The sequence below is a fragment of the Elephantulus edwardii genome, unplaced genomic scaffold (genome assembly GCF_000299155.1).
Source record: "Elephantulus edwardii isolate Elephantulus edwardi_28Jun2011 unplaced genomic scaffold, EleEdw1.0 scaffold00205, whole genome shotgun sequence".
In the NCBI taxonomy this organism is placed as follows: Eukaryota; Metazoa; Chordata; class Mammalia; order Macroscelidea; family Macroscelididae; genus Elephantulus; species Elephantulus edwardii.
In genome coordinates, this window is record NW_006399955.1 from 5,526,421 (window position 1) to 5,540,187 (window position 13,767).

Below are 13,767 nucleotides of genomic sequence, written 5' to 3' on the forward strand. Positions count from 1 at the left end.
GCTTGGTCAGACATATTATCCTCCATACTCCTGCACCTATTTCTACCAATTATTGGGTCTGAGTTAATTATTGACTCACAGACTTAGAATTATAGGGTTTATAGGGAAATAGGTTGGAAAGTTGGAGAGGCAAACACACAATGAAAGTCCAGGTTTAGTCCAGTAATCTTAAACCAGATTGACAAGTCACAATTTCTTCAATTAGTGACATCCTTAGCTCAGTTCAGCAACACAAATTCAAGAAGCCTCTAGTTTCCTCAATCATCCAGTAAACTTTACCTTAGAGCAGTTGTAAGTCATATTTTCCTTCAAGCATCCAGCAAGCAAAATGTTTAACCATAGCATAAATACATGAATTCTCTGGTTACATCTTGCCACAGTCTATTCATAGTAGTGCCACAGTCTTCACCTACTCTCCACCACTGTTCACCAAGATACCTCACAATGTAGAAAGCTCTCATTCTTATATTGGTCCCATAGCTGTTAATGATTGGTAAGACCATGTGTCTGCAGTTAAGGTAGCTGGAGGCAATGCCTCACCTCAATGGGGGCTAAAGTGAAGCTGGAAAAGCTTATTTTTAGGATTTCTGACACTACACTATCTTTGTCCATAAAACTCAAACCCTGTGCAGGATGTCACACTGTGATTTAAATCCATGGCACTTGGAGAACTAAAATGGTTTAGAATGAATAAAACAAAAACAATAATTACAACATACAGAGTCTATCTACACATTCTTCCACAAATATTAAAAACATATTAAAGTAAATATTTTTATATGTAGTTTCTTAATCAAATAATAATAATAATAATAATTCACAGATGCTTTGAGTCAATAAACACAATATTTTAAGACTTTTTAACAAGAAGATTAACCAAAACCAGGTCTCTATTCAATTTGTTCCTTCCCTTCTGCACACTTTTTGTCTCTCATAAATTCAAGATGTATGTGAAAGAAAAATAAATGTTTAGCTAGTGGATCAATCCCCAGCTCTGGCATGCAGTTATGCACTATAGTTACAATCTCCCTGATGATCCAACAGGAAATAGAATTTCTCAAGTAATTTGCAAAGACTATCACTTGCAACATATTAACAAAAGTTCCATGCAGTTCCATAATCAAACAGGTTTGAGAACTACAGGACTGATCAGCTGGTAACTATATTGTGTGCTCCCTCTGTTTACTAAGCCTGTGCTGATGGGATTATGTAAAATCTCATTAAATCCCCTCAATAACACCATAAGATTGGTATTACTTTTGTAGTAAACTGAGGTATATAGTAAATAACCACTCGAGATTACCAAACTAAGTGACCCAGTTAAGATTCCAATATAAGCCAATGCACTTTTAAAGTACTGTACTTGAGGTACACTTAAAGAAGATTTTTCAAACACACTAGCGTACCATACTACACTGTGAAAAGGGAAGTAGAGTTTTCACTCTTTCCAAAATTATCTGAACTTAAACTCTACTGTAAAAGGGAGCTCTCGTGGCCAAGTGGGAACAAGTTGCTCTTCAATCCCCAAGTCATGCGATTCGAAGCCACCAGCTGCTTCACAGGAAAAGGATGGGCAATCTCCTCCTGAGTGACAAACTATCTCTGAAAACCTGCTGGAGGGTCAGCTATAAGTTAGTTCTGACTCTACGGTACACAACAATATGTTTATGTACCAGTAGTCAGGAAATCAAAAGATTAATTGCCTTAGGTCAATCTGTTGTCAGAGTCCTTTCCAGAGTACTGAGAAGCAACGATGTCAATCTAAAGACTAAGGTGCACATGATCCAGTTCATGGTCTTCACAGTAACTTACTATGCATCAGAGAGCTGGATAATGACTAAAGAGGAGAGAAGAAGAATTGATGCCTTTGAGTTGTGGTGCTGAAGAAGAGTCTTGAATATACCATGTTCTCCTTGGAGGCTAGGATTTTAAAGCTCTGTCTCACATACTCTGGTGTATGTGACCAGCAGGGACTGATCCATGGAGAAGAGCATCATGCTCAGAAGGGTGAAGAGACATCATCATTGCCTCTTATGTTGTTTCTTGAAATTCTTCTGTGTCAGCCAATTCTTTTAGACACAGTGACTCTGTATACTTCTTCCATCTTCTGTTAATACTTTCTGGATCATTCAATATTCTGCTCATAGCATCCTTAAGTATTGCACTTTAAGGCTTAAATTTGTTCCTTACTTCCTTCAGTTTAAGAAATTCTGAGTGAATTTTGCCCTTTTGATTTTCATACTCTAGCTCTTTGCACAGTTGATTATAATACTTTGCTTTGTATTCTTGTGCTGCCCTTTCAAATCTTCTATTCAGCTCCTTCTTAATTTCTTCTCTTTGCTTTGGCTTCTTGGTGCTCTAGTGCAACATTCAGAGTCTCTTCTGACGTCCATTTCAGTCTTTTCTTCTTCTCCTGCCTTTGTAATGACCTTTTGCATGCTTCATGGATGATATTCTTGATATCCTCCAGCAGCTCATCTAGTCTTCGTTCATTAGTGTTCAAGGTCTCAAACCTGTTCCTGAGTTGAGTTGTTTGTTGTTTTGTTGTTTGTTTGTGTTTTTTTTTTTAATTTAGGTGGGACAGACATAAGGTCAAATTTTGATTCCTGTGGATTTTATTTGACCTTCTCATCATTCAATATTTTGAACATGTTGTTGTTGTGAGTTGCCATCAAGTTGAGTATGACTTATAGCAACCCACTGAACAACAAATCTTAACTGTCCTATCCTGTGTCATCCTCATCATCTCTGACACAAAAAAGCCCACTGCAGCAGCCACTGTGTCAATTCATCTGGTTGAAGAAAAAAAAATTCTCTTTTGCCAACCCTCCACCTTTCCAAGCGTGACATCCCTCTTTAAGTAATAGTCTCTCATAGCAGCATGCCTAAAGTCTATGAGATGAAGCTCTGCTATCTTTGTATTCAGTGAAAAGATGTATTTTCTCCAAGATATATTGATTTATTCTGTTGACAGTCCATGGATATTCAGTACTCTTCTCCAACATGTCACAGCACAGTCAAGCTCTCAGATGTATTTTTTCCCATTGTAATTGTTAGGTGCCATCAAGTGTGATCTTTAGTGACCTTATGACTAATAGATCTGAACCCTGTTCTATTCTGTGCCATCTTCACTCTTCCTGACACACTAGAGCCCATTGCAGTAGCCACTGTGTCAATTCAAGTGCCTTAGAGTCTTCCTCTCCTACATTGACCTTCTGCTTTTTCAAACATGATGTCCAACTCCAAGGAAGAGCTTCTTCTAGCAACATGCCCGATGTATGTGAGGCAAAAGTTTCCTTTTCCCTGCTTTCAAGAAGCACTGTGGCTATACTTTCTCCAAGGCATATTAGTTTGTTCTTTTAGTAGTCCATGTGATGCTCTTCTCCAACATCACAGCTCAAAGGCATCAATTCTTCTATCATCCTTATTCATTACCAATCTCTCAGATTTATAGCAAGTGACTGAAAAGAGCATAGCCTTAATCAGATGCACCTTAGTCCTCAAACTGACATCGTTGCTCCTCAATTTGGAGAGGTTCCTAACTGCAGACTTTTCCAGTATATTACATCTCCTGATTTCCGGACTGCTGGCACATTTTCACATCAGCAAGATAATGACTAATGGACTCAAGGGCAGCAGGGAGAGCAAGGGGTGGGAGTACCACAGGAGAGGGAAGACTGTGATCAATGAAGGCCTGTGTTCCAATCCCAGCTCTGCTGAGCAATTTCAGACAAGTATGACAACTATCCCTTTTGAAATCACTTTTCTACAAAGTGAAAAATTACTGAATATTCTTTCAGCTACAAATCCTTTATATATCTCTACAGGCTCTTAAAGCCATCATCATTCATCTTTATAGCATAAATTTCAAGAGGACAAACAAAACACAGTTGAATTGTCATAACTGTGTGTTGAAGAACAAGGGAAAATACCACTGATTGTATGGTTAAGTATGTTTTCATACTGAGTAATTTTAAGATATACCTTTACAAGTTGCCGTCATGCGGTCGCTTGTGTTTGCTGTGAGGCTGGACACTGTGACACGGATGTGTCAAATGCGTTAATGGTTGGCTACCCAATGCAGACTGAGAGTGGGGTGGAGCTCCCCGATTGAACAAGCGTGAAAGGAGGAGTGGTGTCCACTTCCATAATAGCTGGCCTCTGGAAACCCTATGAACTTGGAGAGAGGATGAAAGGCACCCAAGCGTCAAGGACTCTCCTTCATAGGGTCGCTATGAGTCGCCTGCACTTAACAACAACAACCTTGACATTATGACATACTTTCATTAGAGTTGATAGGAAAGGATTTAAATGTCAAGTATGTCACTGGACATACTTCATATCCTAGGCTTTGTTGCCAAAACATAATATAACATATTTCTACTTAACTTAAACAAAAAGAGCATGAAGGGACAGCATAAACCCCATTTTTTTATAAACCTCCATTAATTCCAGAAGCAGAAGGAGGCCATACAAATTCTTAGCTTAAGGCAAACGCAAATGCCCCGGGTAAAGTCTTATCTGTCCTTACAAAGTAAAGAATTAACTAGTGTCTACGTGACACAAAAAGAGTAAAGGTGGGCAAAGCAGTCAGCGTGTCAAAAGCTGACCCACATGTCTGATCCCCCCGACCCACCAACCACGATCTCAATCTCCCCACCCTGACTGAGGCACCCAGGAAAACCATAAAAGCAGTTGGGGGGAAGGACTCGGGGCTTTTTCCTTTGCCACCTTCCTACTGAGGGAGAAAGTCTCCAGTTGTGGATGAAAGTGCTTATTTGTATTTACAAATGTGTGGATTATTCTCTTGAGGGGCATTTCATTGGCAGAACAGAGCACAGGCACTTTTTTTTTTTATTTTTTTTTCAAAAATCAAGTACCAAACAGAATTACTACTACTCCTACTTGCTGTCATTCAGAACTGCTTCATAGCTCACCCTACAGCCGGTTTCTAGAGGCTGCAAAATTCACATGATGAGATTTCTCATTTTTTTTTTTTTTGTGGATCAGTTGGTAGATTTGAACAATCTGCCTTTGGATTGTCAGGGAAAATCCTTAACTCTAGATTGTCAGACTTCCCTGAATGGAAATGTTTTTAGGTACCTCTGAGTCAGAATCAATGCATAGCTGACCCTCCAGTGGGTTGTAAAAGGCAGTAAACCCAAAGGAGGAAATATGCCTATATTACTCTCATGGAGTAGCTGGTGGATTTGAACAGGCTGCCTGTAGGTTTACAGAACTATTCCTTACCATTAACTTATCAGAGCTCCCTACAGTACTACTGAACAATAAAAAATAGAGCCACATTCTAATTTCTCATTAAAAAATTACGCATAAGTATCTTCAACAAAGAGTAGTGGAAAAAAATTTAAGCAGTTATAAAAGAGAAAATGGTATGATGATGTAGAAAAATTGAAGAATGACTGTAATAAAGACTGTTACGAGATGATTTTAACTTTTAACCTAAGGCACATATGGAACTGAAAAAGGAGTGTAATTGGGCTACCTTGACACCTGAAAGTGGCCTGGTTCTCATGAAATGACCTTAAGAAAGTTATTTAACATTTCTCAAACAGCAGACTGGCAACATCAACTCCATCTCAAACTCTTTGTTATATTCTTTATCACACTGCATAGAGAATTAGACTAAGATCCATGGTTACCAGACATACTTACAGCTCCAGTACTGCTGAGTAGTTTGTTGTTGTCAAGAATAAACACCCACGTGAGAACTGAAAGGAGGAAATGACACAGAGGCAATGTTTCTGCACTGTTTGCTGCCAAGTGCAGTTGTGGAGGCGTTAAGTTGGATGATTCCGTAGTATTCTTGGAGTCATTCCTAGAAACTCAGTCTAGAACTTGTTCCTCCAAAACTTGAAGCAACTTTATAAGATCCTAATTCTCAACTTTAAGTGCTTTTCAGTTAAACAAAGTGGAAGCCTTTCAGATTTCCAAGACTAAATTCTGATAAGTCAGAAAATTTCCCAATCTCTTCTCCATATTTTAATGAAAATGTTCTATTTAGATGTGATTAGACTTATTTCATTGATTCAGTGACTGGGGTAATCGGGATGGGTGTGTCAGAGGAAATGAGACTGGCACGGGATAGAGCACGGTTTAGGGCTGTTGTACATAGGGTCGCTATGAGTCGCAAACGACTCAACGGCACATAACAACAACAATGATAACTATATATGGATACATGTTGTTGTGCACTGTTTCTATGGAACTGACCCATAGCTGAACTTCCGGCAGGTTTTCTGAGGCAGTTAATCACATGGGAGATTTCCCATCCTTTTCCCGCAGAGCAGCAGGTGGATTTGAATCACATGCCTTTGGGATTGCAGCACAGATACAGACACAGATACAGATATATTAAGATTAAGCAGAATGGAAAAATATATAGGCACATTTTTTCCAAAAAGTTGTAAGTTGAGGCCGTTTATACCTTAAGTGCTAGATACATTAAGATTAAGATCTATTAACATGCAGACAGATTAAGCAGAATGGGAAAATACACATGTACAATTTTTAAAAAAGTAATAAGTTGAGGTCTTTATAGCTAAAATACATTTTTCTGTAATCAAACATGTTGTTATGTGCCGTCGAGTCACTTGCAACTCAAAGCGACCCTATGTACAACAGCCCTAAACTCTGCTCTGTCCTATGACAATCACACTATCTCTGATGATACACCCATCCTGATCACTCCAGTCACTGAATCAATCCACCTCATAGAGGGCCTTCCCCTCCTGTGCCGTCCCTCCACCCTACCAAGCGTGATGTCCCTTTCCAAGGACCGGTCCCTCCTTACGACATGTCCAAAGTATGTTAGATGGAATGAATAAATATTAATATTCGTTAAAATGTTTTCTTCTAGGGAGGGGAATAAACAACAAGGATCTCCTCAATTAATGTCCACAGGTAACATTTTGCGTGCTTACCTGCTACAGCTGCATCCAGTTCATCTTCATCCAAGGATTCCTGTGTGCTTAAATCTCTCAAAGAACACACTGGATAGGATGTGTTAAGTTTCAAGCCCAGCATGAAGTTGTGCACCTTTCCAGCTCGTCCTTCTCGAGTATTGAACAAAGCTGAATCGGTCACCAAGGCCATCAACTTTCGATGAACCCAACTTTCTTGATTCTCATTTTGATACTCCACTTTAGAACCTTCATTTTCTGTGCCCATGGGAAAAGAAAAAAAAAAATTTAATAAAAAATTAAAAAAAAACAAAACCATTTTAAATAAGAGAAAAAAATGTCTTGGGACACCTGAATACTAAAATTAACAAATTTCTTTGATTTAATTTTGCATAGTTTATTGCTGTGAAGTAGCAGAGATTTCAGCTCATCATTTTTCTCAGATTGTTCTTTCTGTATAATCAATCCCATTGCCATTGTATTTATTCAGACTTAAAGAGATTTATAGGGAGAGCAGAACTGCCATGCAGAGTTTTCAAAGCTGTAAAATCTTTATAGAAGCAGACAGCCAAGTTGTTCTCCCTCAAGGTGGCTCATGGGTTTAAACCATCCACCTTTTGGTTAATTGCCAAGTGTTCAACCACTGTGCCTTGACAGCTTCACCTATCAGACAACTTGCCATCACATAGGAACTGATTCATAGCTGACCTTCCAGCAAGATTTCATAGGCTGTAAATCATATGAGAGGAGACTGACCCTCTTTATCCCACACAGTGGCTGGTGAATTTGAACCTCAAGAGAGGCACTATAGTTGGGTTGACAGAGTAAGTCCCTACTGACTACATAAGCAGAGCCTTTCTTCATCGTTGCTGTTGTTGTTATGTGCCATCGAGTCAAATACGACTCACAGCAATCCTATGAACAGCCAACTTGAACCCTTCTCTATCCTGTGCCATTCTCATCAGCTCTAACACTAGAACCCTTTGCTGAACAATGTTATTTGATCTATTTTTAAATTTCCAGCAAAACTCCTCCCATTTTCCCTTTCCTCTTATTCCTGTCTTTTGTTCCCACTTTATACAATACACACATAAACATCACAATATCCAATGTAGCTAACGCCCTACCCTAACGAGTAACCACTCAAAAACTATACAAAGTAAGGACAGATATCAAAAAAGGATTCAACATCTATTCAGTCACTCAAAAATTACCCTTATGATTGACTGATCAAATGAACTCTCATTTCACTTTCACTTATAAACTTTGTGGTTTAAAAATCTTATAATTTAAACATATATTTTAAGACATCTTAAATTTAAGATCATGTTCATAATAAACAGTATTAGTTTTTCTTCTAAAAATAATGCATACATCTGTGGTATTAACCTAAAAATTGGTTGGATTTTTTTTAAACAATTACACTTAGCCCTCTCTGGTCTCTGGCTACCTTAACTGCAGGCACATGGTCTTGCAAATCACCAAGAGCTGTGGGACTAGGATAAGAGAAAAAGTGCACTTTCACACACAGAGTGGCATGACTTGAAGTGAACAAGACCTGTAGTGGCAAGACTGGAGCGAGACTAGAGAAGACTCTGTTGGTGAGACCCTGGTGATGGTGTTGGAGATACTATGTCATACTATGGAAAAACTGTAGCACCATTTAAGCAGGAGCCCTGAGATAAAGGCAACAGTTAAAGATTTTTGCTGTTTTGCCAGATGTTTGAAGGACAAGCTGACTTAGAACTTCCTGGATGCTTGTTTGCTTGGAGGCAAACTATGCTGGATGATTTGGATTTGACTGATGAACTAAAACCAGATCCTGGACTAATTGAGGAATAGTGCTTTGGAACTTTGGCTAAAACCTAGTCTTCTATTTAGAACTATTCTTTGCCTCCTCCACTCTCCAACTTCTTTCCGTAATAAACCACATTCTCAGTACCACAATTGTGAGCCTGTGAGTCAGCAATAAATAAATTACTATCTTGCTGTTGATGCAACTATAGAGGCACCATGGAGCCGGGCTACAAGCTCTTTACCTGCTTTCTGCCCTGGGGCAATGAGAGGCTGTATTATTTTTACTCCCTATGGCCTTTTCAGAGAGACGTTCAAGACCCTGTGTCCTCATCATCACTGCTAGTGAGTACTCACATTGTATAATGTTACAGAGCACACTGCCCAGGCACCAATTCTTTCTCTACTACTTACCAGCTACATAACCTATTCTTTGCTTCCATATCCTCAACAGTAAAGCTGACAGGGTTGTTGTAAGAATTAATGAAGTTTATGCATCCGTGTAAACTTCTTAATAAAGTGTATGTTGTTGTTTTTACGTGCTGTCAAGTTGAGTACAACTCATAGTGACCCTAGGAATAAAATATATGAACCCTGTTCTATCCTATGCCATCTTCACACATCCTGCCCATTGTGGCAGTCACCGCATCAATCCACCTAGATGAGGGTCTTCCTCTCCTTCATTGAGCCAACACTCTTCCTAGCATTATGTCCTTCTCCAAGGAATTGCCTCTCCTAGCAACATGCCCAAACTATCTGAGGCAAAATCTCTTAATTCTTGCCTGCAAAGAGCACTCTAGCTGCATCCTCTCTAAGACGTATCTGTTTGTTCTTTTGGCCCCCTATGGGATGTTCAGTGCTCATCTCCAACATCACAGATCAAAGGCATCAATTCTTCTGTCATCTTTATTCACTGGCCAGCTCTCAGATGTATAGCAAGTGATGAAAAAGACTACAGCCTGAATCATACCCACTTTCATCCTCAAACTGACATCATTACTCCTCAATAATTTGGAGAGATCCGTAACTGCAGATTTTCTCAGTGAAATGCATCTCCTTACTTCCTGACTGCTGATACTAAGAATGTTAATTGTGGATTCCAGCAAGATGGGATATAAAGAGTGGGTACCAGTGCTCACTTCAACAACACATATATTAAAATTGGATCTTTACAAAGATGATTAGGATGGCCCCAGTGCAAGGATGATATGCAAATTCATGAAGCATTCCATATATTTTTAAAAATGCTCAAAATCACTGGCAATAAGAGAGATACAAATAAAAAACACAATGAGGTACCATCTCACTCACTCCAGTAGCAGTGCCAAAGTTTAGTAGGGCAGCAAACAATAAATGGTGAATAGAATGTGGAGAGGTGGGAACTCTTATACACAGTTGGTGAGATTGTATGATGGTACAACTACTCTGAAAGACAGTTTGGTGTTTCCTCAAAAAGTTGAACATAGAAACTTTGTATGACCCAACTATTCCACTACTAGGAATATACCACAAAGAAATTAGAACTTAGACATAAATGGAGATTTGTACACCAATGTTCACAGCAGTGTTGCTCACCATCCAAAGAACATGGAAAGAGCCCAAATGTCCCACCAAAATGGAATGGATTGAAAAATTGTGGTACACTCACACAATGGAATATGATGCAGCAGTCAGGAGCAATGATTTTGAAAAACACTACTTTACTTGGGAGAGATTACAGAGCATTACGCTGAATGGATTAATGCAGTCTCAGAAGGAGAGATACTGCATAAGACTATTATTGTAAAAATAGAAGGATAACTAGTAAAATATATATGTGACTCCAAGGGGGGGATGGGTTGCAAGTGGAGGAATGAGGATAGGTAGGGGTAAAACCACAGGGTTGCACAGTTTTGTGGGTGGAATGGAGGCAAGGAAATAGGAAGGATCCAGGGGAAAAGACAGGGTAATTATGGGCAAGGTCCAACGGTGATTAATTCTGTGAAACACAAAGTGGATGAAGAATAATGTGAAAAACAATGTATATAATCTTTGTAAGCAAACCAATAAAAAAAAGACAAAATAACCAAAATTAGAATTATTCCTCATAGCTATAAACAAGAAATAAATAAATTGGACAATTGAGTTTTACACTATCCATACAGAGGAATATGATACAGAAAAGAAAGTGACAATCTACAACTACCCACAAAACATGAGTAAATCTCACCTTCTTAACATTGACAGAAAATGTTTACAAAAGAAAAAGAAAACAAAAACAGACACTTCACCAAAGAAGACATTGAGATGGCTAACAAGCACATGAAGAAATGTTCAAAATCCCTAGCTCTAAGAGAGATGCAAATCAAAACAACTATGAGTTATCATCTCACCCTAGTCAGAATTGCAAAATTTAACAGAACAGCAAGCAACAAATGCTGGTGACGTTGTAGAGAAACGGGAACGCTTATTCAATGTTGGTGGGAGTGTAAAATGGTGCATCCATTATGGAAGGCGGTATGGAGCTTTCTCAGAAAGTTGCAACTAGAGATACCATTTGACTCAGCAATTCCACTACTGGGAATATACCCCAAAGAAACCATAACTGACATCCAAACAGATGTATGCACACCCATGTTTATTGCAGCTTTGTTCACAATAGCAAGGAATTGGAAACTACCAAAGTGCCCATCAACAAACGAATGGATAGAGAAGCTGTGGTATATTCACACAATAGAATACTACGCTGCATTGAAAAACAAGGAATGCATGCAATATTATTCAAAATGGGTGACCCTGGAGGACATTATGCTGAGTGAATTATCTCAGTCACAAAAGGATGGTGCCACTGTTGTAAAGCAGGACTGACCTCGGGGTTGGGAGGAGACTGAGAAGGACAGGTTCAATAATGTATACTGCATTGAAACAGATGAGGGAGAAAACTGTTTAAAAGCAATATGTGATTAGGGACAGGAGTCCAGAGCAAAGGCTGCATAGTGGATTGGAACTGGCGGGGGGGGGTTTGTAAAACAATGAAAGAATTTTTCTTTTACTTTTCCAAGAGGGTAGTGTACTAGGGGGGAGGGTTGGGAGCAGAGAAAAGTGCAACAATGAATGAATGAAAATTCAGTCACTGTAAATTTTCACTGAAATTAATAAGAATTTTTTTTAAAAAAGAAAAAAACAAAAGATTGCACAGCAGGAAAACAAGTTGATAACAATATTCATTCATACCCCAAGTCCAATATATCCTACACTAGAGTAGGAGCTCCCTTGAGTAATCCTTGTCTGATCTCACATGTGTAAATTTTGTATATAAATATGGTGTCATTATTACTTGCAATTGAGCTGATTGTGACCTTATGGACAACAGAACTAAGCACTGTTCAGTCCTTTACAATCTGCACAATCATTGTATATATATACAAAACTCTGTGTATATGTATGTGTGTACTTGTGTTGAGAGGGAAAAGACAGTGCATGTTCAAACCTCATAATGTAAAATAAATAATAAGGCAAGCATGCATAAGAGCATAATAAATATTGATACTTTTCCTTCACAATGACTAGTTTAAGCAAGCTGAAAAGGACCTAGCTGCCAGTGCTAATTCACTCAACTGTATTTTCACCAATAAATATGATATTTTCTTCTCTTATACTTCGCTAATGCCAGATACAACAAAAAAATGTTCTCATTAAAATAGATCAAATTTTAAAATGAATGATAAAGTGCTGCAGATGAACAAATCAGAATATGATACGCAATGCTTTTCCAAAACTATGAGGTTTGTTATTTCTAAATATTAAATAAATCTACATTTTTGTAACAAAAGAAGATCTGACTTGTCTTACGTTCAATTAAAAATTACATCAATTCTAAAGAAAATTTAGCAATCAACATGCTTATGATGTTTATTATTTTGTGTTATAACACTAAAAGTAAATTGCTATTTGCCGTTATTTATGAGTAAAGAAAGGCCTTTGTGTACACATCTGTTACTTTGATGGCTGCAATAAATGTGAGAGAAAGGGTTAAAATAACCCATTTTGATTTGAAGAAACTAAAGTTGAAAATATCTAAAGATTTCCTTCAAAATCATTGCCTAAAAAGGAGTTATATGTCGGATGCAAAGCCTTCCAGGGCAAGGTTCTTTTGGAGTTTCATGGCCAGGTCTGCTTAATAGAGTTGAGTAAATCATCCACTGCATTAGAAAGCAGGACAGCGAGGAATAACGACTGAATTCCAACTTCTGCTCAACCATCCAACACGTGGGCCAGGTGAGAACCATATCTTCTCATGAAGGACTACTTTTAATTATCACAAGACACAGCATACTAGGCAAGCCATGTACCTGTGCATCTGCATTTCTCTAATGTGCAGAAACTCATGAGAAGGGAATAAGAGCCCTATAGTTAAGTTAGAAGAGAGAATTTTCTTTTTAAGTAAAAAATGAGGTACAATAAGACATATCTGATGGAATTTATCAAGTTTTGGAAAAGAAAGCACTTAATATCATCTAAAATCTAAGTGACTATACTTAAACCACAGTAGGATACTGTGTTCTCTTATCGTAAAATCATCTCTTTGTTCCTTTTTTTTAATTTGATTTGCTTATAAAGTTCATATACATTGTGTTTCACACTATTCTTCATTCACATTGCGTTTCTTAGAATCACCTTTCTCATTTTTTTTTTCACTATTGGGAACATTTTTACAAATTGGAGGCTAGGATTTTGAAGCCTCATCTCAAACACTTGGGGCATGTGGCCAGGAGAGACCAGTACTTGTAGAAGGACATCACGTGCGGAATGGTGGACAGACAATGCAGGAGAGGAAGACCCTGGATGAGATGGATTGATACAGTAACTGGGGTAATGTGGGTTGGTGTGTCAGAGTCTGTGAGACTGGCTCAGAACAGGGAAGGGTTCAGAGCTGCTGTACATAGGGTAGCAGGCAACTTGAAAGCACATAAAAACAACAATGCCAAAATAGCATGTCAAAGTGTAAAATCAGTCCATTTTACCATAGAATCTTTTCCACTAAAATTATCTTTTCAAAGTATAAAAATAT

At 38.3% G+C, this 13,767-nt stretch overlaps 1 protein-coding gene across 1 annotated transcript in view; it reads right to left on the reverse strand.

The window, feature by feature from the left end:
* The window catches only part of LOC102855284 (cytosolic phospholipase A2-like), a 167,359-nt gene that overhangs the window by 32,746 nt on the left and 120,846 nt on the right, over positions 1–13,767 (reverse strand). Inside the window, exon 13 of the mRNA XM_006897197.1 lies at positions 6,945–7,189. Within this exon, the coding sequence (XP_006897259.1) occupies positions 6,945–7,189 (245 nt within the window). The remainder of the gene's footprint in view (positions 1–6,944; positions 7,190–13,767) is intronic.